General features: G+C 29.0%; 1 protein-coding gene and 1 long non-coding RNA gene across 3 annotated transcripts in view; one reads left to right on the forward strand and one right to left on the reverse strand.

Annotated features, from left to right (window-relative positions):
* Positions 1 to 8,503: 8,503 nt before the first annotated feature.
* The window catches only part of LOC117168270, a 27,111-nt gene continuing 8,922 nt past the window's right edge, over positions 8,504 to 26,692 (reverse strand). The window contains exons 2-3 of the long non-coding RNA XR_004466478.1: positions 14,884 to 15,109; positions 8,504 to 8,718 (exon numbers count right to left, since the gene is read on the reverse strand). This is a non-coding gene — a long non-coding RNA (uncharacterized LOC117168270). The remainder of the gene's footprint in view (positions 8,719 to 14,883; positions 15,110 to 26,692) is intronic.
* LOC117168268 (class E basic helix-loop-helix protein 23) lies at positions 8,877 to 26,143 on the forward strand. Of its 2 annotated transcripts, none has more exons than XM_033353778.1 (5): positions 8,877 to 9,244; positions 9,648 to 9,819; positions 14,893 to 15,137; positions 20,191 to 20,414; positions 25,085 to 26,143. In XM_033353778.1, the coding sequence occupies exons 2-5, from the start codon at positions 9,688 to 9,690 to the stop codon at positions 25,312 to 25,314; spliced, it is 831 nt and encodes a 276-aa protein (XP_033209669.1). In that variant the 5' UTR covers positions 8,877 to 9,244; positions 9,648 to 9,687; the 3' UTR covers positions 25,315 to 26,143. The 2 variants fall into 2 exon arrangements, with proteins under 2 accessions (XP_033209669.1, XP_033209670.1); XM_033353779.1 differs by lacking the exon at positions 8,877 to 9,244 and adding an exon at positions 9,350 to 9,402.

The following is a 26,692-nucleotide window of genomic DNA, read 5'->3' on the forward strand; positions in this document are numbered from 1 at the left end:
GGAAGTTATAAAAGCTATTTGCTAAGAATTCAAGTTATATACTTAATACATTTAAATGAAAATATAAACCCCGATAAGGAGAAAAAGCGTTTGCCTTTTGATGAGGTTCCGATATAATTAGATTACGAACACACCGAAAATTTTGGGCCATCATTTGAATAGATATCACGAAAATGAAGAGCCCTCCGGGAAGGACTGTACGTTTGAACGAGGGTGAATACGAAATTTTAGTTTCATCCCGCTTTTGAACCTGCTTCAAAGATTTGCCATGGCTTCGAAACATAATTGGGTACTTTTAGTCTTTCACCCACTTAAAAAATGGTTTGGGAGTCATATTAAGTTCTTTATTCACATTTTTACACAATTAAAATTTTTTTAAAGAATATTCTACATTAATGTTAACAAGTAAAAAATCGCTTGTTTTCGGAAGAGAAAGTATAGAAAACAGGACAATTAAAAAACGTAATTAACATTTATAGTATGGGGTGATTCATAAATTACGTAACATATATTTTGCCAATTTTTTATGCTTCCTCCCTCCATGTAACAAGTCATAACATATTGGCTTGGATCCCCCCCCCCCCATGTTACGTAGTTAACAAAATATGTTTAGCCATGTCTTATTACCTTTGTTTTTCACCGTTTTTAATTAAATTACTATCACATATCTCCAGTTATTTAAAACTGGTTATGGATTTATCTAAATTTTTCCACAGGCAAAACGTGACGTAAAATAACCTCCACATTTTAAATTTCTAAGATTGCCATCATAATAAATTTTAATAAAATGTAATGTAAAACAAGATTATACAATTGTCTCAAATCTTTTATCAATTCACTGAAGCTTATATTTCTAATTTACTAAAATTGTGAAAAGAATTTTGTTTTTTCTAATTTTTTTAAAAACCCTAAAATTCTTTAATAGAAATCCTATGAGATTCCTCAATTCTTGTGAATAAATTCTTTAAAATTTTATTGAAATATTAGAAAATTCGGCAAATATTCAAGAAATTTGATGATATTCTTTGAAATTCCTTAAATTTTTTTAAATCTTTTGAAATCTTCTTAGAATCCTTTAAAATAAAATAAAACATTTCTTACACTTTGAAATCTTCAAAAGTTCCTTTAAATTTTGTATGGCATTTAAAAAGTCCTTGGAATCTTTTTGAATACCCAAACATCTTAAAAGTCCTTTAAAATTTCTTAAAATCTATTGAAATTTCTTGAATCTATTAAAATATCTTAATATCTTTAAAATTCTGTATAATGCCCCGAGTTTTTAAGATCCCTGAAAATACCTTGAAATGTCGAAAATCAAAGGTCTCAATTCTTGTAAATGAATTATTTGAAATTTTATTAAAACATTACAGAATCCCTTGAAATCCTGTGAATTTGCATGAAATTTGGTGATATTGAAAGCCATTAACAGCCGCTTAAAATTTCTATTCTTCAGAAATCTGCTACGATGTGTTAAAAACTCTTAAAATCCATTGGAATTTTTAGAAATATCCTAAAATCCTATAGGTCCTGTAAAATGTCTTCCAAAATTTTCGAAATTCTTTAAAAGCGCAGTAAGTTTTTTATCCCTAAGCAATCTTATGAAAATCGTTTAGAAATTTATTTATGGCTCCTATGTTATGCGATAGAATACTCAAAAAACGATTTGGTTGTATCAACGAAATTCGGTGGTTACTACAACCAAATATTTTAGTAGTTGTAGTATTTAATTGATGCGAAAAAAATTTCGTTAGATTAATCAAATATTTTATTGAATTAAATCAAATTTGTTTGATTTAACCAAATTTGAATATATATCCAAGAAAACATTTTTGTAGTTAAAGAAAATGTTTTTTTCTAAGTGAAATAATAACCATATTATGTCTTGTCTTGTACAGAGTAAATTAATATCTCAGAGTGCAGAATTAGCGCTAAAGTTCCACTTAATCTAAGATAATTGAAAACGTGATTTAGAATTCTCTAAAGCTTGAATTATGTGGTAATATGTTGCAACACGAACTTCCCATGGGTCGATGGTGTCATCAGGAGGCTGGTTCTGTTTTCCCCGATGTTTACTGAACGCGAAGGAGCATAATCTTTCCACGTCGGAAATTCTCAATAAATATATTGCAATCAGAAACTTTATCCCGTTTACCTCGACAAATAATGTTAAATTATAATTAATAAAAAATGTTCCATTCACCGAATAATGTCTAGGATAATTAAAATAAATAGCAATAAAGAAAAATTCAAAAGAAGCTTACAATTTTCTTCTATAGAGGGTTGCTATAGAATTCCTGCTTCGAAATTCCATGTCTTTTTCCGAGTTTTCAGGACTTCTTTTGATACAATTTGAGGACTATTTTTTTATTCCAGTCACTTCATTACAATTTAAACAAATTCTATTGATCGCAGACTAATTTACCAACAATTTCTTGTGAAATTATAAATTAATGCAAATGTAAGGGTATTTTCAATAATTATATAATTCTATACAATTCTCATTAATGTTAATATAAAATGCTCTAAAGGCTTTTCTTTGATATCCCCACAATTGCCACTATTACCAAAAGTTTTTCATGCTCCCCCCTCGCTTCTCTCTCTCTCTCTCTCTCTCTTCCCCAAGAAAAGTTTCGAAGTCAATCCATCAAAGTTCCACTTCTGCCGTATGGTGGTCCTACTGCCACAGGCTGTTTTTTTTTAATTATCCGGAAGTTTTAACCTTTTTCACATTTCTATCCCTTTCCAGGCCTTTCAGGTGTTGTAGCATCCCTTATCTAGACATTTGCTAATAACATTGTATTTAGATGGAGAATTTCTCTGAGTAGCTACTATAAAAAAAATATTCAGTGGCTTATTTGTACCTTTTAGTCATCAAATTTCAAAAAATAAACAAGACTCCGCTATTTGTATTGATTTTTGTAGTTATTTCTAGTTTAAAAAATTCATGCATTAGATTTGTATACTCAAGGCCTTAAGACTTATTTTCTTTGAATAAGAATATCAATTTTGATTAATAATCTCAAGGTAATTAAACAAAATAACCTAAGCTTTATCTTTAGTATAAAAAAATCGAAAAAGTTAATTCTATAAAAAAAAAAAACAAAATTTATTATTGAACTTCACGTTTAAAGGTCAAATATTTATTTTTCAAAAAATAGTTACGTCCAATTAAAAAGGCATGAAAACCTTGATCGAAAGTTTAGTATACCCTATTCTTTTTATTCTTATTAAAATAGCTCAAAATCGCCAAAACAGATTATGTATTCTCGAAAACCACTCATGGATTATTTTTATTTAAAAAAATAGAAATCTAACTTTTTAACCTAGAAAGTATAAAAATACGATTTTTTACAAAAAAGTCAGCTGTGTTTCTGACTTTCTTTTGCGAAGGTTAAATAATTTCTTTCATGAATGCTAATGAGCAATGGAAAAAGCGTGACACCCCTATCAAAGCTGTTCTAGACGAGGTTTTGTTATCGTCATTTAGAATAGTTGTAAATCGCCGAAATAGACATTATTCACAAAAATCCCAAAATTTCATTAATTATTCAATCAAACAAAAAAAAATTAATATAAAAACGGGGTTATCCACCATTTTTGTAGGTGATTTTCTAAAGTTTAACCCCCTCCCCCTATATGATATAATGAGATATAATGAGATAAAAAAATCCAACTCATTTTTGTTGGACGTCTATTAATTTCCGTTAAAATTTCTACTATTAAAATTTTTGTTAAGAATTAAACTTTTTTGGTAAAAAAATGTATTTTTTTTAAATTTAACTGTTTGATTGAAAATTCGCTTTTTTGTTGTTGAAAAATCAATTGTTTTAATTGAAATTTTTGTTTTTTTATAGTTTAAGAATTCATCTCTTTTCGTAGAAATGCAATATTTTTTATTCAAAATGCAACTTTATGTTCAAAAATGAATTATTTTCAGTTCGAATATTTCACACGTTGGTACAAAATTCAAATACATGGTTGAGGGTTGAACTGATTTGTTAACAATTTTTTTTTTCAAGATTTATCAAATCAATCGAGAACTCCTCTCTTTGGATTAAATTGTTACCTTACTTAAAATTGAACTATTTCATCTTTTGTTATCAATGTATCTTTTTTAATTAAGAAACTCATCGATTTTGATTCAAAATGTAACTGTCGGTTTAAAATTATTTTACTTTGGTTGAAAATGAACTTTTTTAGTTGGAAATTTATCATTGTAGTTAAATTTTTTTTTTGCAAAATGAACTAATTTGCTGAAAATTCTTTTTTTCCTAAACATTAATTTTTTTGATTGGCAATTTAACTATTCCACTTTTATTTGAAAATTTATATTTTTTAGTCGAAAATTCAACTATTTGGATAAAAGTTCATGCATTTTGTTAAAAATTCATTACATTAAGTGGAAGATTGATCCTCTTAAATGAAAATTTAACTACTATAAAGTCTTTTCTATTTCAAGTCACCCCTATTTCAAGCCCCCGTACACGGCTATTTCAAATTGCGCAGTTCCGTCACCTCATACCACGGTCCCTGTACGCACACCACCACGTCAGTGGCTAACCAGTTAAAAAGAGGCCTGAAACGCGGCAAACTCCCGTTGATTTGAATTAAGTATTTTAGTAGGACGTCATGGCACACGACTTTTTGGAGAAAATATTCCAAGCGTAAGAGTAAATCATAAATATACGAATAGTAATATTTCTCACGTGTAGAAATGTATTTTCTCAGTCATGTTCCATTCCTTTGTCGATTGACGACCTTTCAGTGTCCCGAAATAATGAGTCCATGACAAATCTCCCAAGCGTCAAAGCTCCCACAAATGAAAGATGAGTAACCTGAAAAATCTCCCACAAATCAGAGGTTAGTGTATCAGATCGGGTATTCTAACCTCAAATTTCGGAGAGCTAACTGTATTTCGTGACACTGAAAGGTCGTCAATCGACAAGAGAGTGGAACATGAATGAGAAAAGATATTCTACACTTGAAAAATATTTCTATATTTAGACCTTTATAACTCACTTTTACATTAAGGATTTTTTCTCCAAAAACTCGTTTGCAGTTGCAGTCCCATGTGCTAACCTTTCTGATGCCTGACATTTCGACCTATCTTAGCATTCTAAACTTTAAAAATATTACTATTCAGAACTTTATAACTTACTTGCACGTTTATAATATTTTCTGCAAAAAGGCGTATGCAGTACCATGTCACGAAATATGCTATAACCTTCCTAACGACTGACATTCTTGCCTATTTTAGCAAGACTGCGACGTCATGCTGCAAGACTCAATATGTCGCGAAATATTTAATTCTTTTTTAAATTATATTATATTGCTTTTTAGTTGGGACATTGTATTACTTCCAGAAAGTGCTATATTTTCCACGTCGCATGTATCGAAAACCATTATTATTGATAGTATTTATCGATTTCAAATAGGCCCGCGCTTTTCGGCACTTGCGCAGTTGAAAAAGTTTCTTGCAGCATTCTCATCGATACTAGACCGGGGCAGTCAATGAACTTCCCTTGACAAAATAATCCGAAGGTCGCGGTAGAAGTTGCGGCCCCTCCAGACTTGAAATTATCGATTGGTTAAGTTTCGCGGCCCCTGAAATAGGCGAGACTTCACTTTTTTGGTGGATATTTGATGTATTTTCTTCAAAAGTCGTATTTTTTAAATTTAACCATTTATGTAGAAAGTTCAACTAGTTGATTGAAAATTTAATTACTTGGTTAAATATTAAACTAGTTTTTTAAAAATTAATTTTTGTTTTGGTAGAAAATTAATTTTTTTTAACTAATAATTTAACTGTTAATTCGTCTTTTTGTTAAAAAATTATCTTCTTGGTAGACAATCAACTATTTTTTTTAGAAATCTTACTATTTTGCTGAAAAGTAACATTCTGTTGAAGTATCACATTTTTTTTATTAAAAATGCATATTTTTGGTTTAAAAATGCAACTACTTGGTAAAAAGTAGAAAAATATTTTTATCTAAAAATTAAACTTTTTGTTTGCGGATTCATATTTTTAGATTCAAATATTTTGGTGGAAAATTCAACTATTTGGTTAAAAAGTAACATTTTTGTTGAAAATTTAACTCTTTTGTTAAAAATTACTCTTTTAGGTTTAAAAATGGTCTGAAAATTCATTTCTTCAGTTAAAATTTGTTTACAATTTTTGGTCAAAATACAACTATTTGGTTAAAAAATATGACTAAAGATTTTTTTTTGGTTGGAAATTCAACTCTTCTCTTGAACATTGATCTTTTTAGTTGAAAATGCAAGATTTGTACTTGAAATCAAGGGAAGGATATTCTGAGTTAAATCTATTACTCAATTAGAATTTTATTCTTAATATATATTGTTCTTGACTTGCCGAAATATATTGTTTATTTTTTTAATTACTTTAACTAAAACCTAATTCATTTAAAATTAAGTTTTTATGAATTATATTCTTAGTTATTTTGATTTTTAAATTAGATAATTAAGGCAGAGAAAAATTAACTGTTTAGTTGAAATAAAGGTACTTTATCTAATAACCGCAACATGTTACAGTTACGAGTAACGTATCTGTACCTAGTTATTCAAAAAAAGTAACTTACCCAACACTGCTTCAATTAGTATTATTATTTAAATTTATGTGCATAATTATAGCAGCTCTTTCATTATATGAATCAATAACGTTCAATTACATTTTAATAAATTGAAATTCATATCAGATCTCGTGGTTTGGTTATCATCCCTTATTTCTGCGATTTGTATGATTACACGACATATGGGACGAACAATGTGGAGTCGGGGGAGCGGTTTTGATTCCAGCGTTATTATGCTGGTGGTCAGGACTCAGGTATAATGTTCACTGGAATGTGTCAGCTGTCGATTTGCCTGGAGCAAAATTCTGCTTGGGACTCTGTGTTGGATTAGTACGAATTGATCAGTACACTGCGCGTACTCACAAAATTACACACATACACGTGTCATGCCCTCGCCAACATCCACGATTGATGCATAATGTAGGAGCTGATATATTTTCCAGAATATTTTATCGAAAATGAACAGAAAATTGAAAATCTAAAGAGCTCAATATTCCCTCTGCTCACTTTTATGTAATCCATTATGTATTACTATTACGGCTAATTACATACATTTTAATTAATTACCAATTAAAAATTATGAAAACCATTTCTATTACAAATCAAAATTAGGAATAAATTTTTTAAAAGGTTCCGTTTTTGTAAATGAAGTTTTCGAATCGCATATTGACATTTTTAATAAGTACTTTTGTTAGTTTAAAAATGATGTTTGTCTACAAAACAATGAAAATCCCATAGCTGGATTAACTATTAGGCAAAGGTAGGGGGCGTACCAAAGTGGGGCGAACTCAAAAAACGAGGTTCAAAATAACTTGCAGTTGTCATTGTCAATTCTTGACAGACTGCATTTTTTTCGGAAAAATTCTTCACTCTATTTTATTGAGATTAGCATTCGGGGAAACGCCTATTTTTAATTCAAAATACAAATCTCGAATAGCTGTTCATATTTTAAGCTTATTGGTTTATTTGTTTTTAAGATTAAACAAGCATAATTTTTATAAGATTCTTAAGAAGATTCAAACAGTTTTTTGAGGACTTCAGATATACCAGATCAAAGTTTCAACCAAAATGTTTATATTCAACAAATAGTTATATAAATTCTCCACGAAAAATGTGATGAATAATTGATATTTCAAACAAATTAAAGTTCAATTTTTAATAAAAAAAACAGTTGAACTTATCTCAAAAAAATAGTTGTATCCTCAACCAAAAAAGATTAATTTTTAAACAGCTGTATTTTTAACAAAAAAAAAAAGATTAATTTTTTCACCTAAAGAGACGAATTTTCAACGAAAGAGATAATTTTGTAACCCGAAATTGATTTCTAAGCAAATAGATTAAGCTTTTACCAAGAAAATAAATTTTCAAACAAAAAATACTTTTTAATAATATAATTTAACTTGTAACCAATAAGTTGAATTTTGAACCAAGAAAGAAGAATACCCAACAAAAAATGTAAGATTTGATATTACAATTAAAAAAGACTGTAAATTTAAATCAAAACCAGTTAAATTCATACACAAATTTCAACAAAATTGTTAAATCCTCAACCACAAAGAAAAGTTTTTTCACTATATTGGTAGCATCTTTTAACTAAGTAGTTGAATTTTTGATCAGAAAAAAATGAATACACAATGAAAAATTAATATTTTAATTAAAAAATAATTTACTTTCAAATTAAAAATAGTTGAAATCATCTAAAAAGACGAATTAGAAAAAAAAACTTGAATTTTTACCCAAACAGATAAATTTAGTTAGATATATAGTTACATTTTTAACGCAAAAAATCAATTTTAAACTAAAATTATGAATTTTCAAACAAACCAATTTAATTTTCAATAAAATAGCTCAACTTTTCATTTTTCGTTAAATCAGCACTAGAAAATTGGATACTGACTCATTATAAATGTTATTTTAGTTCTTTTGTTTTTAATTTCCCTTAAATACTAAATAAAACTTTCTTCTGAAAATGAGATTATACAAAAGGTGATATATAAGGCCGAAACATACATTTTTTTATGGTGAAAAATTCGATAATTAAATCCCCAATTTCGAGCTTGTTTTCCCCAGCGCCAGAGCCCGCCAGTCGTTGGTCCAGGGCAGCATCCCTCGAGAGTTCTGCACCCTTCTGGAAATAAAGGGAACTAAAATGAGGGTTGCCGTAAGTCTGGAGAGCGCAGGCCACCCCAAACAATACATGCGTGCGCGTTATGCTCGAATATTCCGTCTCTCTTAATTTTGTATTAGCACAAATAACAATTAGAATTCATATTAATTTTTTAAACAATCACTGATCGTGCCGACAAGTTCCCTAAATCTTTCTAGAGGAAAAATTGAAGTTCAAACCTTGGAAAGAGAGGATCATTTTAATGGGAGAAATGTGTGAAATGCATTATGGGGGTGCGAATAAAATGGCCGTGGTACGTTAACCGAGCTTTATCAATTATTCGCGAGTGTGTGCGCATGCATGTATGTACACGTGTTTGGGTCTGTGTGGTGCACGGGGGACAATTGAAGAGGTGCAGGCTTTCCAATTAGTATCTAATCGGCTTAGACGAATTGTGGTCGCAAAGTGCAAAGACATGAGATTGCCTTACGTTGCGCTGGTGCGCAAAAAATTTTGCTGATACTCGGAAGGAGAGGAATTTTGTCGTGTGAGTTTTAAAAATAATATCAGTAAGTGATATCCTGGTTATCGATCCTGTTTTCTGACACGCAAGGAACTGCTTTTGTCCTTGAAATGGCAGGTCGAATCAAACATATTTCTTCGCAAAGATGCAAATTCAATTTATCAAAAAGAGTGTTTTGAAAGGTTATAATTATAAAATATCAAAAAACTAAATTATGGATATTATTAATAAATAATGTTAATTAATAAAGACAAACTTAGATTTATTGTGTATTAAAGAATGGCATTTGTATCTCTTATAATGCTATGATGTTTCCTTTGAATTTTGTCAATCTGTTTGAAGCAATATTAACAAATGTGCAGATTTTATCAATTTAAATATCAAGTTTCTTTTGAAAATTATTAATTCGTGTTGTTTATTTATTTAGATATTCGATTTTGCCTGAATAATTAGGAAAAATTGATAACATGAGGTCCTATGATGGTGAGAGCAGTTCTGGAGAGGAAGATGATAAACGAGAGGTTTTACCGGAAGTACATTTACAACCAGGACCTTGGCAAAGATCTCATCCAACTTGGGCCTGGGATCATCGCAGCAGCGTAAGAATTAATATTAAAAAATTTCAATATACTTTGAAAGAGCAAGCTTTTATTAAAATATAATTTAAATAAAACAAAATAATATACATGAAAAGTAGGTTAAATAATAAAAATATAATATTAATAATAGTAATGTGATTAAAAATAAAAGCGTGGGGCGTAAATATTTGACATAACATATATATAAGAAAGAAAATTTATCATTTACGCCTCCTGTTTTCTTTCTAGTCACCTTATTATTATCATTATATTAAAATTGCAAGCCCTCTTTTTTAAGTGAATTATTTTGTTTATTTTTATTACATTTTAATGAGATCTTGTTATAAAAAGGCCGTGGTTATGTGTACGGAAATTTCGATATAAATATCCAGATTTTTTCGGTACTTGTAGAGAATCACTAAAAAAAAGTACATTTTTTCCTTTTTTTTAACCTAAATTTGATAGAATTTTGTATTTTGGTCGGAATTAATTAAGTTATTATTATTCTTTCTTCCTTGTTGAGGACGATTTATAATGGTAATAATTTTGAAAATAATTTTATTCGTTTAATGAAACGTTCCTCATTTCCGAAATTTCTAATACAATTTTTACCAATAATATCTCAAAACTGAATAAAGGATTTTTAAAGATATTTATTACAATTTTTTAGTAATTTACAGTATTTTAGAAATGGGTTTTTCACGGTAAAACTGTTTTTATGAACCTAATTTAAAGTTGATGAAACAATATAAAAGATTCCTTGACTTGAGACAAATTAAGGAACCTATAATATTACTTCATTTTATTGAAGATTACAAAATTTATGGTTATTTATGTATTTTTTTAAATCTATTTTTTACCGATAATTTTTTTTCATTAACATAATCGGAAGTTCATTCAAGAATAGAAAAAGACTTCTTTATTCGAGACATTTTGATTGACATATTTATATTTTTTATTTGATCTGTCAAAATGCAAATGTATTTGCAAATAATGATAATGAGAAAGCAAAGTGATCTTCAAATGAACTCCATAAAATAAAAAATTAAAACAAAGTGGAAAGAACCCAAGATCGTATTCACAGCTAGCTTATTTTTTATTAGTATTTTTTATTCTCTACAAATAGTGGTCTGAGGTTAATTTATTGTCCATAAAGGTTGTAGATCTCATCGCAACACATGTTTTTTTTCTACGCTTTTCCCCTAAAATTAATATTTTTGAAGAAAAATTACGAGAAGGAAGTTTTAAATTTTCTATTTTAAAAACGTAGTGCTACGAAATGTATTGAAAATCTCGTACCTATTGCTATTGAAAACCTTATTGGTTTTTGAATGACTTGAAAATGTTGAATATATTACATTTAAAATTTGTAAATGAAATTCTTCCAACTTCCAACTTTCAATTAGTTGAAAAGTGTTAATTAAGTTTGCGATTATTATAGTAGTTGTGAAAAATTTCATTTTTCTTGCAAATACCAATTTCCAAATACCAAAATGATTGTTTTTGCAAATAAAAACGGGTTTATGGTGCCAAAGGGTTGATCATTCGAATTTTGAGCCTAAACCAGATATTAATATTTCGCAGACTTTATCAGATTTCACAAAAATTCAAAAGAAATCTTTGAATTTTACAAAGTGAAAAAAAACGTTTCCGAAATATTTCAAGAGATTTCAATAGATTTCAAGAGGTTTTGAGTAATTTCAAAGAATTTTGAGAGACTTTAGACCAAATGTTAGACCAAATTTTAAGTTGAAAAATAATTTTAATTTTGGATATAAGTTCAAAAGGAAATATTCAAAGTCTTATACTTTATAATTGCAAGTGCTAGGAATTGAAGTTTTTTAAAAGAACCTATTATACGTTTTTTCAGATAAAAGCTTTAATATGCAGTTTTATTTTTAAAGTGGTTAAAATTAAATATCACATTCCAGTTGTTTCAAACAAACAACTTTCAAATAAAAGTTTCAAGTTTCTAATTTAAATAGTTCTGAATATGAGAATATTAAATGAATAGTCTTAATATTATGAGCACAATTTATTTAAAATTATAAAGTTTTAAAATAGAGGCTAATAGAGCTAAAAGGCTAAATAACATAAATTATTTCAAAATCATAAAACATTTCTAAAGATTTAAATATGTTTAAAGTTATTTCTAAATATTTCAAGGGATTTAAATAGATTTTTGAGAGACTCCGAAGTATTTAAACTTTCTGAAGGATTGCCAAAGTATTTTAAAATATTTCAATGAATTTCAACAGATATCAAGACATTTCTAATGATTTCGTGGGGATTCACAAGATGTTCAGTGATTTAAAAAAAATCAAGGTACTTCACAGGATTTCTAGCAATTGCAAAATATTTAAAAAGAATTCAACAGGGCTTTACTCATTTCACGTAACTTCAAAAGGTTTAAAAAATGATAAGGAATTTAAAATGATTTCAATAATATTTATGGGATTTCACGGGCTTTCAAATTTTTCGAATTTATTGTAACAGGTTACATTGTTTTAATTATTTCGTAATATTTAAAATAATTTTAAGGGATTTAATATGTTTTAAAAGAAATATATCAGAACTTTTAGAAGATTTCAAGAAATTTGAAGATATTTTGAAAGGTTGAAAATGTTTCTAAATATTTAAAGGGTGGTCAAATCCTCATCTAATACTAAGGCATACGTATTTTGAGATATAAATCTTTATCTGCATTGTTTTTATAGGTATTGTTACCTACAGTAGTATCGGCAGTTTTTTAATTTATTGCAATAAAAAGACTTTTTGTAACAAAAATGGTGAATAACTTATTATCTATTAACCTGAGCCGGAAATCCTTTCGGGCTTATAACTGGGATGCAAAACGAACCCCTAGTCAAAATATCAAATCAATATTCTTATTCACTTCTTTCGGAAGTATACCACAATTTTTTAATTCAAGCATGGACTTTCATAAATCTACGCCAAACTCACAAGATATTAAGTTCTATCGATTTTCTTTTAAATTTACAAAATTCATTACGAATAAGAACATAAAGTTAACTGGAATTATTTGCTAAAAAATAGTTTTTTTCAATGATAACGCTTTTTTATTATATTTTAAATGTATTTTACAGTTAAACTAATAATTATATGCATAATGATTTTAAACCAAATCAATCCTTTCTTCGACCGAAGAGATTTATGATTGATAAATCATAGATTCTTGCTTATGTCTTGCGGTACAGATAAATTAAAATAAAATTAAACTAAAAAACATTTTTTTCGAAATGAAAATTTATTTAATTAAAAACTCCTTTCTCAATCCTTTACGTTTCGGTAACTTTATCGTAGCTTAGGAAGGACCTACCATCAAGTTTCCTTTTTTTAAATGCAGTCCTTAATTGATTAATGTTTCAATAATTTTTTGAGACTTCATTACAACCAAATTTATTGTTTTGAAATCTGAATCATGAAAAAAATTTGTTGACTGGAAAAATTTCCAATGACATCGTTCTTTGTTTTTGTTTTTTACTCTACGACATTAATGTTATGTTTTGGTTAATTCAAATTTCGATAAGTCAGATTAAAACCTTTTGAATAAGGTACACATTGTACCGAAACGTAAAGGATTGAGAAAGGAGTTTTTAATCAAATAAATTTTGAGCTAAAAAAAATGTTTTTTGGCTCAATTTTATTTTAATTTATATGGACCGTCAGGCATGAGAAAGAACCTACGATTTACCATTCATGAACTAATAATTTCTTATTCAGCTCAGATTAGCTCAAATTACCAAAAACTCGATTTTGTCGTTTTGTTCGTCCTCATTTCCCAGGCGGAAAAATTATATATAATATTTTCGTCTGGGTTTCTGTGTCTTTGAAAGTTGTAATAAGTGAATATTAAAAGCAAATCTCCTAAAATTTATTAATATATTTTGCAGTTGATTTTTATGTTATCAGAAACCGAAATATTGTTTAAATTAGTTTATAATTGTTTGAAACCAATAAAGGGACTTTTTGGTTAACGATAAGATTACGTTATAAAATATAGTCTTGTATATTATATGTTTTGTAAAATTATATATTATGAGAGAACAATTTAAAATTATTTATGAGTTTTAAGAGGTCTTTTATGTTTAACAAGTTTGACCTGTTTACGTTTTGAATCTGTAATCAAAAAATAGATTTGTTTAAATTCATTATATTTGATGAATAGACGTTGAAATCAAGATGAAATTTTTGTCGACAATTTAAGTTTGATAATGACATTGATGATATTCCAAACATACAGAAATAATGTTTTTATGCGTTATAATATTGGCCAGATAAGTAAATAATTTGATATTATTTATTTTCGTTCTACTAATTTTATATCAATATTTTTTTTAATATTGATTTTATTCTTAAATTGAGAATAAATATCTCTCTGGCTCAGCTGGGATTCGAACCCAGGCTTTCAGATTGCCGGTCTGATGCATTTACCCACTATGCTACGGAGAGTACGAGATTTATTTTTTACTACTTCCCGCAAGCTAAGTCCCACGTCATCCCAGTGAAGCTAGAGAGTAATTTTTTTAAACTTTAGAATAAATCAATATTTAAAAAATTTTTGGTACAAAACGAGTGTACAAAAAAGAATTAACTAAAAATTATTTACTTATAAATATCTTATTAATACTGTAACAGAAACAATATGATTGATATAAAAACATGTCAGAAAAAACTGAAATCTTAGAAGACTAAGAATGACGTCGGGATTTGCTTCTAGGAGATAAATGAATCTCATACTCTCCGTAGCTTGTAGGTAAGAGCACCCGACGAAAATCTACAGACCTGGGTTCGAATCCCATCGGATCTAGAGATACATTTTTAATAACTTAAAAATAAAATCAATTTTTGAAACAATATATTGTTATAATACCAGTAGATACCAAAGAATTAACATCAAATTATATACATAAACCATCATTATCTCAATTTGTTTAAAAAATGGATTTTTCACGTTTCATTCGTTTACCCCTTAAATACAATCTCGAACTCAATTATAGATATATAGAAATTGAAGAACGTTTTAAATGAATGCTAAATATAAAATAATAAATGTATATTTACCACATTCAGCATCAGTTACCGGCCCATTCAGCCGCGTCTCTGGAGGCGATGAATTTTCCTGGACCAGGAATGTCTCATCCAGGAGTTTCTGGTCCTCCGGTCGGTTATTCTTCTTCAGAGCATCCTCAAAGTAACCCAGGAAGAAGAACTCCTCTAGGAGCTGTTGGTCTCGGAGGTTTCTACTTTCAACAGCAACCGCAACCACAAGCTTCCTCCAGTTCTCTCTCTGATGAAAATAAGCCAGATCACGAAAGGTAACCTTGAAAAAAATTATTTTAAAATTGGAAATTGTTTTATTTTAGCTAGCCAAGGAAGAACTTGAATTTGACACTGTTAATGTACTGTGTCCATTTGGGCACACGGAATTGTGCAGGACCTCTCGTTTGATCACCAAAGTTAAGCAGCACTTAGTTCGGCTATACTCGGATGGGTACCGTCGTAATATATGAACCAATTATATCAGCATTTGTTAAATCAATTCTAAAGTGTTTGACTATAGCATTTGTGCAACAATTTTTTTTTGTTCCAACATATAAATGCTTGCTGATGCAAAATGAGGGCGTTAAAAATGACCCGAAACATGCTTAGGTAAAAGTTGAATAAGGCCCTGGTTTAGTAAAAATTTACTTGAGTGTTAAATACGTTGTTTTGTATAGCAATTTATCAATATGAACTAGAAGCTCTAAAATTAAATAAACTGAATTTCACGAGTATTTGAACTTTGATGTCTATTTAAAAAAAACATCAATGTTTTCTTTAAATTTCTATAATTTTGTTGTTTGTTTCAATTCTCTTTTCCGATTTTGGTAAATTTTATCATCCTATAGAAATCCGCCGGAAAATTTGAAATAAGTTTTAAATTACTAAAACTGCGACTACTTGTTTGAAAATATAAAAAAAATCAATTTTCTTAAAAAAAAACTTTTTTTTAACAATTGCTTGCAAAATTTGTTTGTTCGATTAAAAATCATTATAGAGATCCTATTCTCTGAAATTTGTAAATAAATTTTCTCTATAAGTAGCAGTAAATTAATGTCTAGAATTTTATTTTCTGACATTAAAAATACGACCAATTTCAAAATCTATTATTAAAAAAAATGTTAATATTAGAAGTTTTTCAAATTTTTGAAATAATAATTTGAATATAAAAGTGCTTGAAATTAAAAAAATATATCGATAATAAATTCGAAACGTTTTAAACCAACAAATTTTAGATCAGGTAGAATTTTGAGGAAAAAAAGATATCTCAAATAAAATCAATGTTTTTGACATAAACAAATTCTAAATTAGCTCTTCAGGTTGAAAAATCACATGTTTTGAAAATTGGACCACTTCATTAAAAAAGAGTTAAAATTATCACTTCTAATTCAAAGGATTCAAAATTAAACAATTAAACAAAACATCCCCACCTTTAATTTCCCATCATTTCCCCTCTGTTTTCCTTTCATAATTCCCCCTTATTTCCCCTACTTCCCCATTCTCATTCCCCAAATTCCTTTCCTCTCATCTCCTTTAATTCCCCTCCACTGGTTCCCTTCACTTCCCCTAATTCCACTCCCTTCATTTCGCATCACTTTCTGTACTTCCTTCTCCTCGTTTACCATCACTTCCTTTGCATCACCTTCCCTCATTTTACCTACCTTCCTTCCCTTCAGTTCCCCTCACTTTCCCTCCTATAATTTCCCCTTACTTCTCCATGGGGAAAAATACGACGGACGGACACCCTATTGAAACTATGAGAATTTTGAGCAGAAGGTCCTGAAAAAATTAAATAATGAAAGGAGGTTACAAAGAAGTTAATAAAAAGCTCCTTACAAAAGTTTGACCACAAGTACTTAACAAAATTTAATGCTGCAAAGCGTTTACGAAGCAGCATACGAAATAGTATATTGTGCTACAAGTGCGGAAAGTAGGCAGTTCCACACGAGTGTGAAGTTAGCTGTACGAGCCAGAGACGACCCAAAGATGAGCCGATGGCAAGTATGGGATCGTCCATATATTACGTAAGACATTTTTCTTTTGTTTATATCGCTGTGTCCTTTTCAACTTGATAAAAATATTATTTTCGTCTTTATTCAAACAACAGAAAAACGTCTTACGTAATATATGGACAATCCCTATTGTAAACTTCACAAGAGTTTCAACTGCCTACTTTTAGCTCCTGTAACACACGATATTTTTTCTAACAAATGCGGAAAATTGTCGATTTGAGAAACAATAAAAACCAATTTTTTGAAAATTTATTGTAATTTTTGGAAATTTATGGTAAAATTATATACAAATTTCGGAAATTTTTGATAAATTTGTTAATTACCGAAAATGCATAGAAATTTAGTGTGTCCGAAGCTTTTTGGAAGAAATTCAAAAATTTGCCAAATTTCTGAAAATTTATGGATAATTTGCTAAATTTCAAAAATGTCCTCAAATTTATGAAAAATTGGCTAAATTTCAAAAATTTTCAGAAATTTATGAAAAATTGTCAAATTACCAATAATTTCAGATATCTAAAAGTTTCCAAAATTTTCGGTTATTTATCTGTAATTAATGGTAATTTATCAGTTTTTTATGGTAACTTATCACTTCGAGTATGCCCAATAATTATTCACTACTCACAATCAGTCTCACAAGCGTAAAATCATAATGAAGTGAGGTTATGAATCCGACTGTCCTGGAAAGTAATTCTAACTCGTAATGCGCAAACGCAACAGCAAGAAAAGGTAAGCTGGCTCAAACTGCGCACGCGCAGCAGCTAGAAAGAGTAATCTTACTCAAAGAGCGCAAGCGCAACAGCTAAAAAAAGTCTTTTTATAACTACTTTTTACCACATTTCTACAACAATGTTCTTATGACAGGATAACTTCTAAAGCTTTACCAAAAAGCTCCTTTATAAATTTTTAGTGTAGGGACCTGAAAAAATTAAGTACAACAAAAAGGTTAACTAGCAGCGTAGAAAAACTATTTTGATTCTCATTTTAAAAAATTATCTACATTCGCGCATGAATATTTTAGCGCAGGGTTACTTCTAAGGCTTTACTAAAAAGCTTCTTCGTACATTTTCAACGGAAGGACCTAAAAAAGTTTTGATACTACTGAGAGGTTACTAAAGCTGCGTACAAAAACTTTTTTTCAGATCCATCCGCTCAAAATTCATGGAGGAGCTTTTTCAGAAAGCTTTAGAGGAAGTTATCCTGGGCTGAAAATATTCATGTTAGGATGTGGTCTATGATTTTAAGTGCGAAGTAAAATAATTTTTGTACGCTGCTACCTAACTTCTCAGCAGTATTTAATTTTCTTCAGGTCCTTTGACTCAAAATTTATAGAAGGAGCCATTTAGTAATGATTTATTAGAAATCTCGGGCTAAGAATATTTATGTGGAGATGTGGCATATGACTTTAAATTCGAAGTAAGAGTTTTTCTACGTTTCTTGTTAACCTCTTAGTAGTATTCGATTTTTGCAGGCCCTTTCGTCAAAATTTTAAAATAAACTTTTTATTAGTATTCCTTTGGCTATCCTCGACCAAGAATATTCGTGTGCGAATGTAGTCTATGTTTTCGAATGAGAAGTAAAAGAATGTTTCTGCACCGCTTGTTAACATCTTCGGTTTATTTAATTCTTTCAGGTCCTTCCGCTCAAAACTTATGAAGGAGCTTTTTATTAGAGCTTTAGAAGTAGTCCTAGGATAAAAATATCTACGCTCGATTGCTTTTAATTGCGAAGCATAAAACAATTTGCTACCTTGCAATGTAACCGCTTTGATTTGATATTTTCAAATTTCATTTCTGCTACGTTTTTGACTTTATAAATATAATTTTCGTATTCGTATACTCTATTTTTGTAGCATAATCAAATTATTATAGAAACTAAGAATTCAGAAAAAATATGTCCCTAACCCATTGTATTTTATAGTAAAAGACTTTAACTCTATTTTATCTCTAATTCTCGCCTTGTTATGACTCGTGAGAGAACCCCGAATTTTTAAAAAAGGGGCTAGAAATCCCAACTCTGAAGCTTTTATCTGTGCTTTGGAACCTGTTAATTTTAAGAAGATATATTTTAAAATATTTTAATGAAAGAAAACGGAATTTTAAGTAATTCTAAAAAGAACAAGGAACTAGCCTCAATGGGTCATAAGTTATGGCCTCCCAAAGTTTACCACTTTTTAGCTGTTTTTCAGTTCAAATTACTCGTGTTCAGTTTTCTCAAAATACTTCATTTGTGCGTAAAGCTATACGTTATTGATGCCAGAGAACAAGTTTTTGTGTAGAAAATTATGCGAAAATCTAAAAAAAAAATGTCTAGCCTTCATAGGTCAAGAGTTACGATTTTTAATTTTAAAAAAACACACATTTTTTTGCTGTTCTCAGCCACCATTTTTTTAGTAGCTCGTGTCGTGCATATCATACAAAAACGGAAACAAATTAAATTACAATTAGCAATAATGAATTCCTCTGTGATGATTACCTCATCAATTTTTCGCATTTTTACATAAAATAATACAACCTTGAAAAGTTAATCCCTTTAATAACCTTCTTATAAATAATAAATAAGCGATTTAAAGTCACTTAATTTATCATTTTTCTTTCATTTACTTTCGACAACAGATATTTTGGAAGTAATTTTCATAAAGAAAATACATCAAATATGCACACAACTGATAGTGTGAAGAGTATTATTTATACAGTTAAGCAATTATGATATACATAAAAGCTATTTTTAAATAACTTTTTGGGATGAAAATAGTGCACAAAAAGTGTTATTTTGATGAGTCATAACTTTTGACCTATGAAGGCTAGAAGATTTTTTTTAGCTTTAGCAAAAAAAAAGTATTAAAAAACTGAACACGAGCAATTTATCCTCAAAAGTACGTCAAAACTGGTCCAAGTTGGGCTGCCATACTTCTACTCTACTTATAATCTAGAAAATTTTTTCGTAAAATTAACATGTTCCAAAATACAAATAAAAACCTCAGAATTGGGGGTTTTAGCCCCAACAGGAATTTTGGAACTTTTTTCAAAAATATTTCCGGGACGCATCATATAAATTTCTAACAAATTAGTCACTTTCATCAGGAACCCTCAATAAATCGTTTTAGCAACAAAAAAAGCTTTACCCACTTAATTAAGTGCAAAGCCTTTTTTCCGAAAGAACTGCCTGGACTATTGAAATAATGAACAAAGTTATCAGACAAAAGACACGCGACAAGCAAGCCGAAACATAGAAGCTTCAATGGGGACAGAATGAATGAATCGTAAATTATTATATATGATATAATATAATATAATTATGCTTTCTTATATATTTTCAGACCAGAAGGATCACGACTGAATTGCCCTCCAAAATCAAAAACATCTCGTCAAGGAAAGAGTGTTAGATTGAATATAAATGCTAGAGAACGTCGTAGAATGCATGATTTAAATGATGCATTGGATGAATTGCGATCTGTTATTCCTTATGCTCATAGTCCGTCCGTTAGAAAACTTTCAAAAATAGCTACACTCCTCTTGGCCAAAAATTACATCCTCATGCAAGGTAACTTTTAAAACTATTATACATGTTTCCAAAAAATTTCATTTATTACACATATATTTATAATCCGGTAGCCACTAACACTTCTGTATGCACTAATAGGTCCCCGAGATTAATCTTTTTTAATAGGTCAAAAAAAGGCCCCTGATTACGAATATCTTGGGTAGGTTTTCGAAATGTGGGTGAACTTTTGTTTAAACAATTTTTTAAAACAATTTCATTATTTATTGACAAAAAACTTTTAAAATTATTCTCAACATGGCTGAGAAAAAAGAAAACTTTTTTGCGTCTTGCAATTTTTTCGTATGAGAAACCATTTGCAATGTACAGCATTATAAGCAACTTATTTTTTAACAAAATTGCCATATTTGCACAGTGTTAACTCATAATCTAGAATTGTTGCAAAAGCTTTCTCTAGCATTATTAACATAATTTTTTGTTCATAATTTCTGTTGCTAAATTATTTATAACAATTGATATAAATAATGACCCTCAATTACCAGAATTGACTTCAATTTTTTTATCAATCCTTGATACAGGATTAAACTTTTAACTTTCTTGATATTTTCTCGTACGACGAGACATTTTTTATTTACGACATTATAAACATTGTATTTTTTATAAACACACCCTCCCCTAAAAGCCAGAATTTTCAAATTATTAGCGATTACCTTTTTTTATATTCTTAATTTTACCATGAAGAATTTAATTATTTTTTTATATCTGACCCTTATTCTTAATAACTATTGTTATTAACAAAAACGCTCAATTAAGAAAATGAATTTTTTCTTAATTTTTTTTATTAATCTATGAAACAAAATAAAACTTTTCAATCTAGTGACATTTCTTCGTACGATCAGCCATTATTTATTTACGTCCTAATGAACAAAGTATTTGTTATAAACACATCTTCCCTCAAAAGCCCCAATTTTCAAGTTAATAGCGATTACCTTTTTGATAACCTTAATTTTACCATGAAGAATTTAATTATTTTTTATATCTGACCCTTATTCTTAATAACTATTGTTATTAACAAATCGCTCAATTAAGACAATGAATTTTTTCTTAATTTTTGTTATTAATCTATGAAACAAAATAAAACTTTTCACTTTCGTGATATTTTTTCGTACAACCAGCCATTATTTATTTATGGCCTGATAAACAATGTATTTTTTATAAACATATCTTCCCCTAAAAGCCACAAATTTAAAGTTATGAGCGATCAACTTTTTTTATATCCTTAATTTTACCATAAATAATGTAATTGTATTGTCTTGTGTATCATTTTCGATATCTGACCCTTATTGTTTATAACTATTGTCACGAGAGTGGAAAGTTTTATTTTGTTCCATAGATAAATAAAAAAATTAAGAAAAAATCTTTTTTCTCAATTGAGTGTTTTTGTTAGCAACAGTAGTTATAAATAATGAGAGTCAGATATGTGCTCCCCAAGATCTGCCCAAGGTAATCGCTAATAACTTGAAAATTGTGGCTTTTAGGGGAGGGCATGTTTATAAAAAATACATTATTTATAAGGCCATAAAGAAATAATGGCTGGTCGTACGAAAAAATATCACCGGAGTGAAAAGTTTTATTTGTGCCATAGATTGATGAAAAAAAATGAATTTTCCTAATTGAGCTTTTTGGTTAATAACAATAGTTATAAACAACAAAGGTCAGATATCGAATATGCTACCCAAGATAATTACATTCTTTATGGTAAAATTAAGGATATAAAAAAAGGTGATCGCTAATAATTTGAAAATTCTGGCTTTTAAGGGAGTGTGTGTTTATCAAAAATACAATGTTTATAAGGTCGTAAATAAAAAATGTCTCGCCTTACGAGAAAATATCAAGAAAGTTAAAAGTTGAATCCTGTGTGAAGGATTAATAAAAAAAATTGAAATCAATTCTGTAATTGAGAGTCATTATTTATATCAATTGTTATAAACAATTTAGCAAAAGAAATTATGAACAACAACTTATGTTAATAATGCTAGATAAAGCTTTTGCAACAATTTAAAGCAGCATTATGATACTGGTTGTTCTGGATGATTGTTTATTAATAAATGCAGATACTAAACGGTTTCCTCTTAAAAATAACAACTTTTTAACAACAATTTAAGGAGAGAAGTTTCTTTCGAACGGAAATCTATTCTCAGGGACCTTTTAAAAAAGAGTAATCTCGGGGACCTATTAGAGCATACAGAAGTATTAGTGGCGACTGGATTATCAGTAAAGCGTTTAAAGATTAAACCTTTTGTAAATAACAAATGAGACAATTTTATCTGATTGTAAAGAAACCAAATTAAAGATTATTGTACACATTTTTGCTTTGCCGGTTATAACTTATAATAATGTAAAAATATTAAAATTCCTTTTAAAGGTTCTTCTAAATCGTCGGTAAATCAGATTTCATAAACTGAGTCCAAACGGAGAAGCCATTTGGTCTATTTTTTTATACATACTTTTCTATACTCCAATTATACTGGTAGAAACAAATATTGTCACGAATACAGAAGAAAATGTCTGCCTTAGTCACAGAAAAAATGGTATAGTCTGTATATTTTCTTTATTTAATAATAAATTGTGTCCGTATAGTATCTTTTAAAAGAAAAAATAATATATTTATTACGAAATTTGGAACATAACACCAATATTAATTTGAAAAGTTGTACTTTTAACGTAGGTTCTCTTATGGCACTTATTACCAAATTAAAAAAACGTTAGGATTGTACTTAATAATAGCCGAGGAGTTAACCATTCACAAAATCAGGTAGACACTTGTAATTAAAAAATGTGCTCAATTTGCAATAGATCGATCAATATCCTGCGTGATTCCGTGAAGCCAAAATCAGTTAAAAACATTTCGTAGTTCTAAGAGTTTTGCACAAACTGTTACTTATTTCGAATACTACATACACAATATGCAGTTTTTTAAACTGTTGTAAGATTTTCATATTTTCAGCTTTTCTAGGACACAATCATATTTTTATAAACATCACAAAACTGTCGTGATTTGGAAAAACACCGTTAACTGTATTTCGGATAAGTCCCTTGAACTGCCTACCGTTAACTACTTTCAGGTGACTTATCCGATTTTCAGTTAACGGTGTTTTTCCAAATCACGGCAGAAAACTAAAATCATTTTTAAAAGCTTTGAAAACTATTCTAAAATTTGTTTAAGCACTTAGAAGCGTTATACCGCTAATAATTTACCTAAACAGAAATAAACCGAGAAGATGTTAGCTATTAGAATAACCAAACCCTGAATGATTTGATGAACTCTTCTTAATTTTCTTTTTAGGTTAAGTAAAAGTGAGACAAAGATTATATAGTTTTAATCGAATTTAAAGATCGTTCACAAAGGGTTTTAAAATAATTTTAGTTTTTCGTAGTTTATAAAAATGAGATTTCGTTCTATAAAAACTAAAAATATTTTAATCTGATAAGAATTCAAACAAAAGTTAGGTCGAAAAACTATAGATTTATAAAAATTAATATTAACCATTTTTACAAAACTTTGAAAAATAAAGAATTTTTTAATTTCTATTTAATTCAGGGTTTGGATATTTTAATTGATAAAATCTTTTCCATTTTTTCAGGTAAATTTTGAGGGCAATACAGTTTAGATGTGCTAAAAAAACTTTAGGATAGCTTGTAACTTTTTTTAAACTTATTTTAAGTTGCTGAGGTTTATAAAAATAGACTTTCTCCTAGAAAACTAAAAGTATTGAACTCAAAATGAAACTTTTCAGTATGAGGCCATTTTTATTTTCAATTTTATTTATTTTTTCGACCAACCCTAGTGAACTAAAAAGAAGTTCCGTTTTGTCATTCTTTTTCCATTTATTGAGACCCAGGGTACAACTCATTTGACGTATTCGAGCGTTGGGCATGGCAAATAATCATGCCGAATGTAAATCACTATGAATGTTACAATAAAGCAGTGATAATTTGCGATCGCCTGTAGATGTTAAAGACTCAAATAAAAACTATTTTTTTCTTATAACTTCAACATATGTCCTCCTTTGTAGCCCTAATGATTTTTTTTGCTATGAATAAACAAATTCATTTAAAGACTAAGATAATTTTTCTACTTTGTTACAGCTTTTTGAGGTAGCATTTATAATCATCCGATCGAGTTCTTCTAGGAGTTAAGCTTCATTATTTGACTTTTATTTTTTTTCATCGCAAAGTGTTTTCACTTCTCAAAAATAGGTTCTTTTGGACAATAAAATATTCGGTTGACCCAAATAAATTTTGTTTTGTTTCAACAAAAACCTTTTGGTAGATAAGGTAGTAAGTTAAATCAACAAAAAAATTGTGTAAAGATCAATCAAATATTTTGTTGAATTAACCAAACTCTACTGGATTTAACACAATTGTTATTTTTACCTAAGAATATAGCTCTTTTATTTCAAGAAATTTTTTTGTGGGGGTTTTCTTGTCTAATTCGTATTTACAATATAAGTTCCTGGGTTGATCAAGGGGTGGATGGAAATGTAATTCATTCTAATTGATGAGCTACCAACTTTTGTGAGCTGAAATCTTTAATGGAATCAGTTTTCTTGCTCAAATTCTTTTCTCACATAGATTCTTAGAGTATATAAAAATCTAATTTAAAGTTATGGGCACGTCTTCCTAATTCAATTTTAAATCCTCTTTCTCAGGAAATGCACTGGAAGAGCTAAGAAGAGTAATAGCAGTGCTTCAATCACCCCACGCACACACCACCGCATTGCCACCCACACCCGTATCATATGATCTTCTTCAAGGATTTCCCGGAAAACTATTCCAAGGAGTACCAGAAATGCAAGGGCTTTTTGCCGGAAATCCTCAAGCATCCGGAACTGGAAGTAATCCAACTGATGGATCGATCAAAAATGGAGAATCAACATAAGCAAAAAAAGAAACAAAAAGAAAACGAAAATCCCTAATGAAAGAAGTCTCTATCCAGAGAAAATATGAAATGGCATAGAATTCTATACATTTAGAAAAAATGCAATCATAATCTATCAAAAAGTGGAATATAAAATTGTATATGCGCATTTGATAGAAATCCCATCAAATTGAATCGAACGAATCTCACGAATTAAATACTATCAGCAGATTTGATAAAAACACTATCTAATTATATCAATTTAGCAATGCTTTAAATTTCTATCAACAGTTTTTCATTTAAACAATCAACGAATCTTAATGGTGCCAATCTAGTGTCGAGAAATCATACTTTCCTATCAAAATGTTCTCATTGCATCAGATTTTAAATAGCTTTAAAGAAAATATCTTGGTGGGAAAGTATAATATTTTTCAAGAAGTAGAATTCGATAGAAATTTCTCAGGTTCTGGAAAATAGCATTTGATGCAAGTCTGCTTTCCATGATAAAATTGTTGATAGAAAAGGATATGACTTTACAACGGATAGAATTTGATATAAATTTGAGAGATTTAGAGACATAGGATTAGACACAACTCTGTCGAAGGATAGGATTTGATAGAGTTTCAATGGGGAAATGTTGATTTGTTACGGTTTGATCATTCAAAATAAAAAGATAATGAAGATAATAATAAAATTAAAAGTTTTGATGGCCACTGATTTGATTTTCATAAAAAGCAACATATTAAAGTGGACCGAAATGTGGAACATCATGTATGATTGGACTTCCATAAAAAAATCATATTGAAATGATTAGGAATTTGAAACCCTTAAACGGCCAAAACGCCACTACCGGTACACTGCTTTTCAACGGCCAATAACTAAGACTATTCGACACTAGAAAAAATTGAGACACATATATTTTTATTGCTTAAGATCTCCTCTTTCCGACGGTGCCAATGAAATTTTTCAAAAAATTTTCTTATTATCCCAAAATGCAGTTTAAACAAAAAAAAAAACGTGATTTTTCGTGTCTATTTTTTTTTTTAAGAACCATTTTCCAAAGCTTTTCGAGTCTGTAATTAACCTGGAATCTCACGAACGGGTGGAATAAATGTCTAAACTTTGAGAATCCATGGTTCAAAGATTGATTTTTCGTTTTAGCATTTTCAAAATGGCGTCTTAATGGCAAAATTTTTGTGAAAAAATTCATAAATTTTTTTACAATAAATGATGCGCTTTTCGGAAAAATTATCAAGAATAAAAAGTTCTTGTAATCAGCCAAGGAATACGCCTGAAGTTTTTCGAAGCGTTTTGAGCAAAATTTTGGATTTTGCATATGAACAATTTTTGCAAAATCCAAAATTTTGCTCAAAACGCTTCGAAAAAATTCAGGCGTATT

Source organism: Belonocnema kinseyi, chromosome 2 (genome assembly GCF_010883055.1).
Source record: "Belonocnema kinseyi isolate 2016_QV_RU_SX_M_011 chromosome 2, B_treatae_v1, whole genome shotgun sequence".
Classification (NCBI taxonomy): Eukaryota; Metazoa; Arthropoda; class Insecta; order Hymenoptera; family Cynipidae; genus Belonocnema; species Belonocnema kinseyi.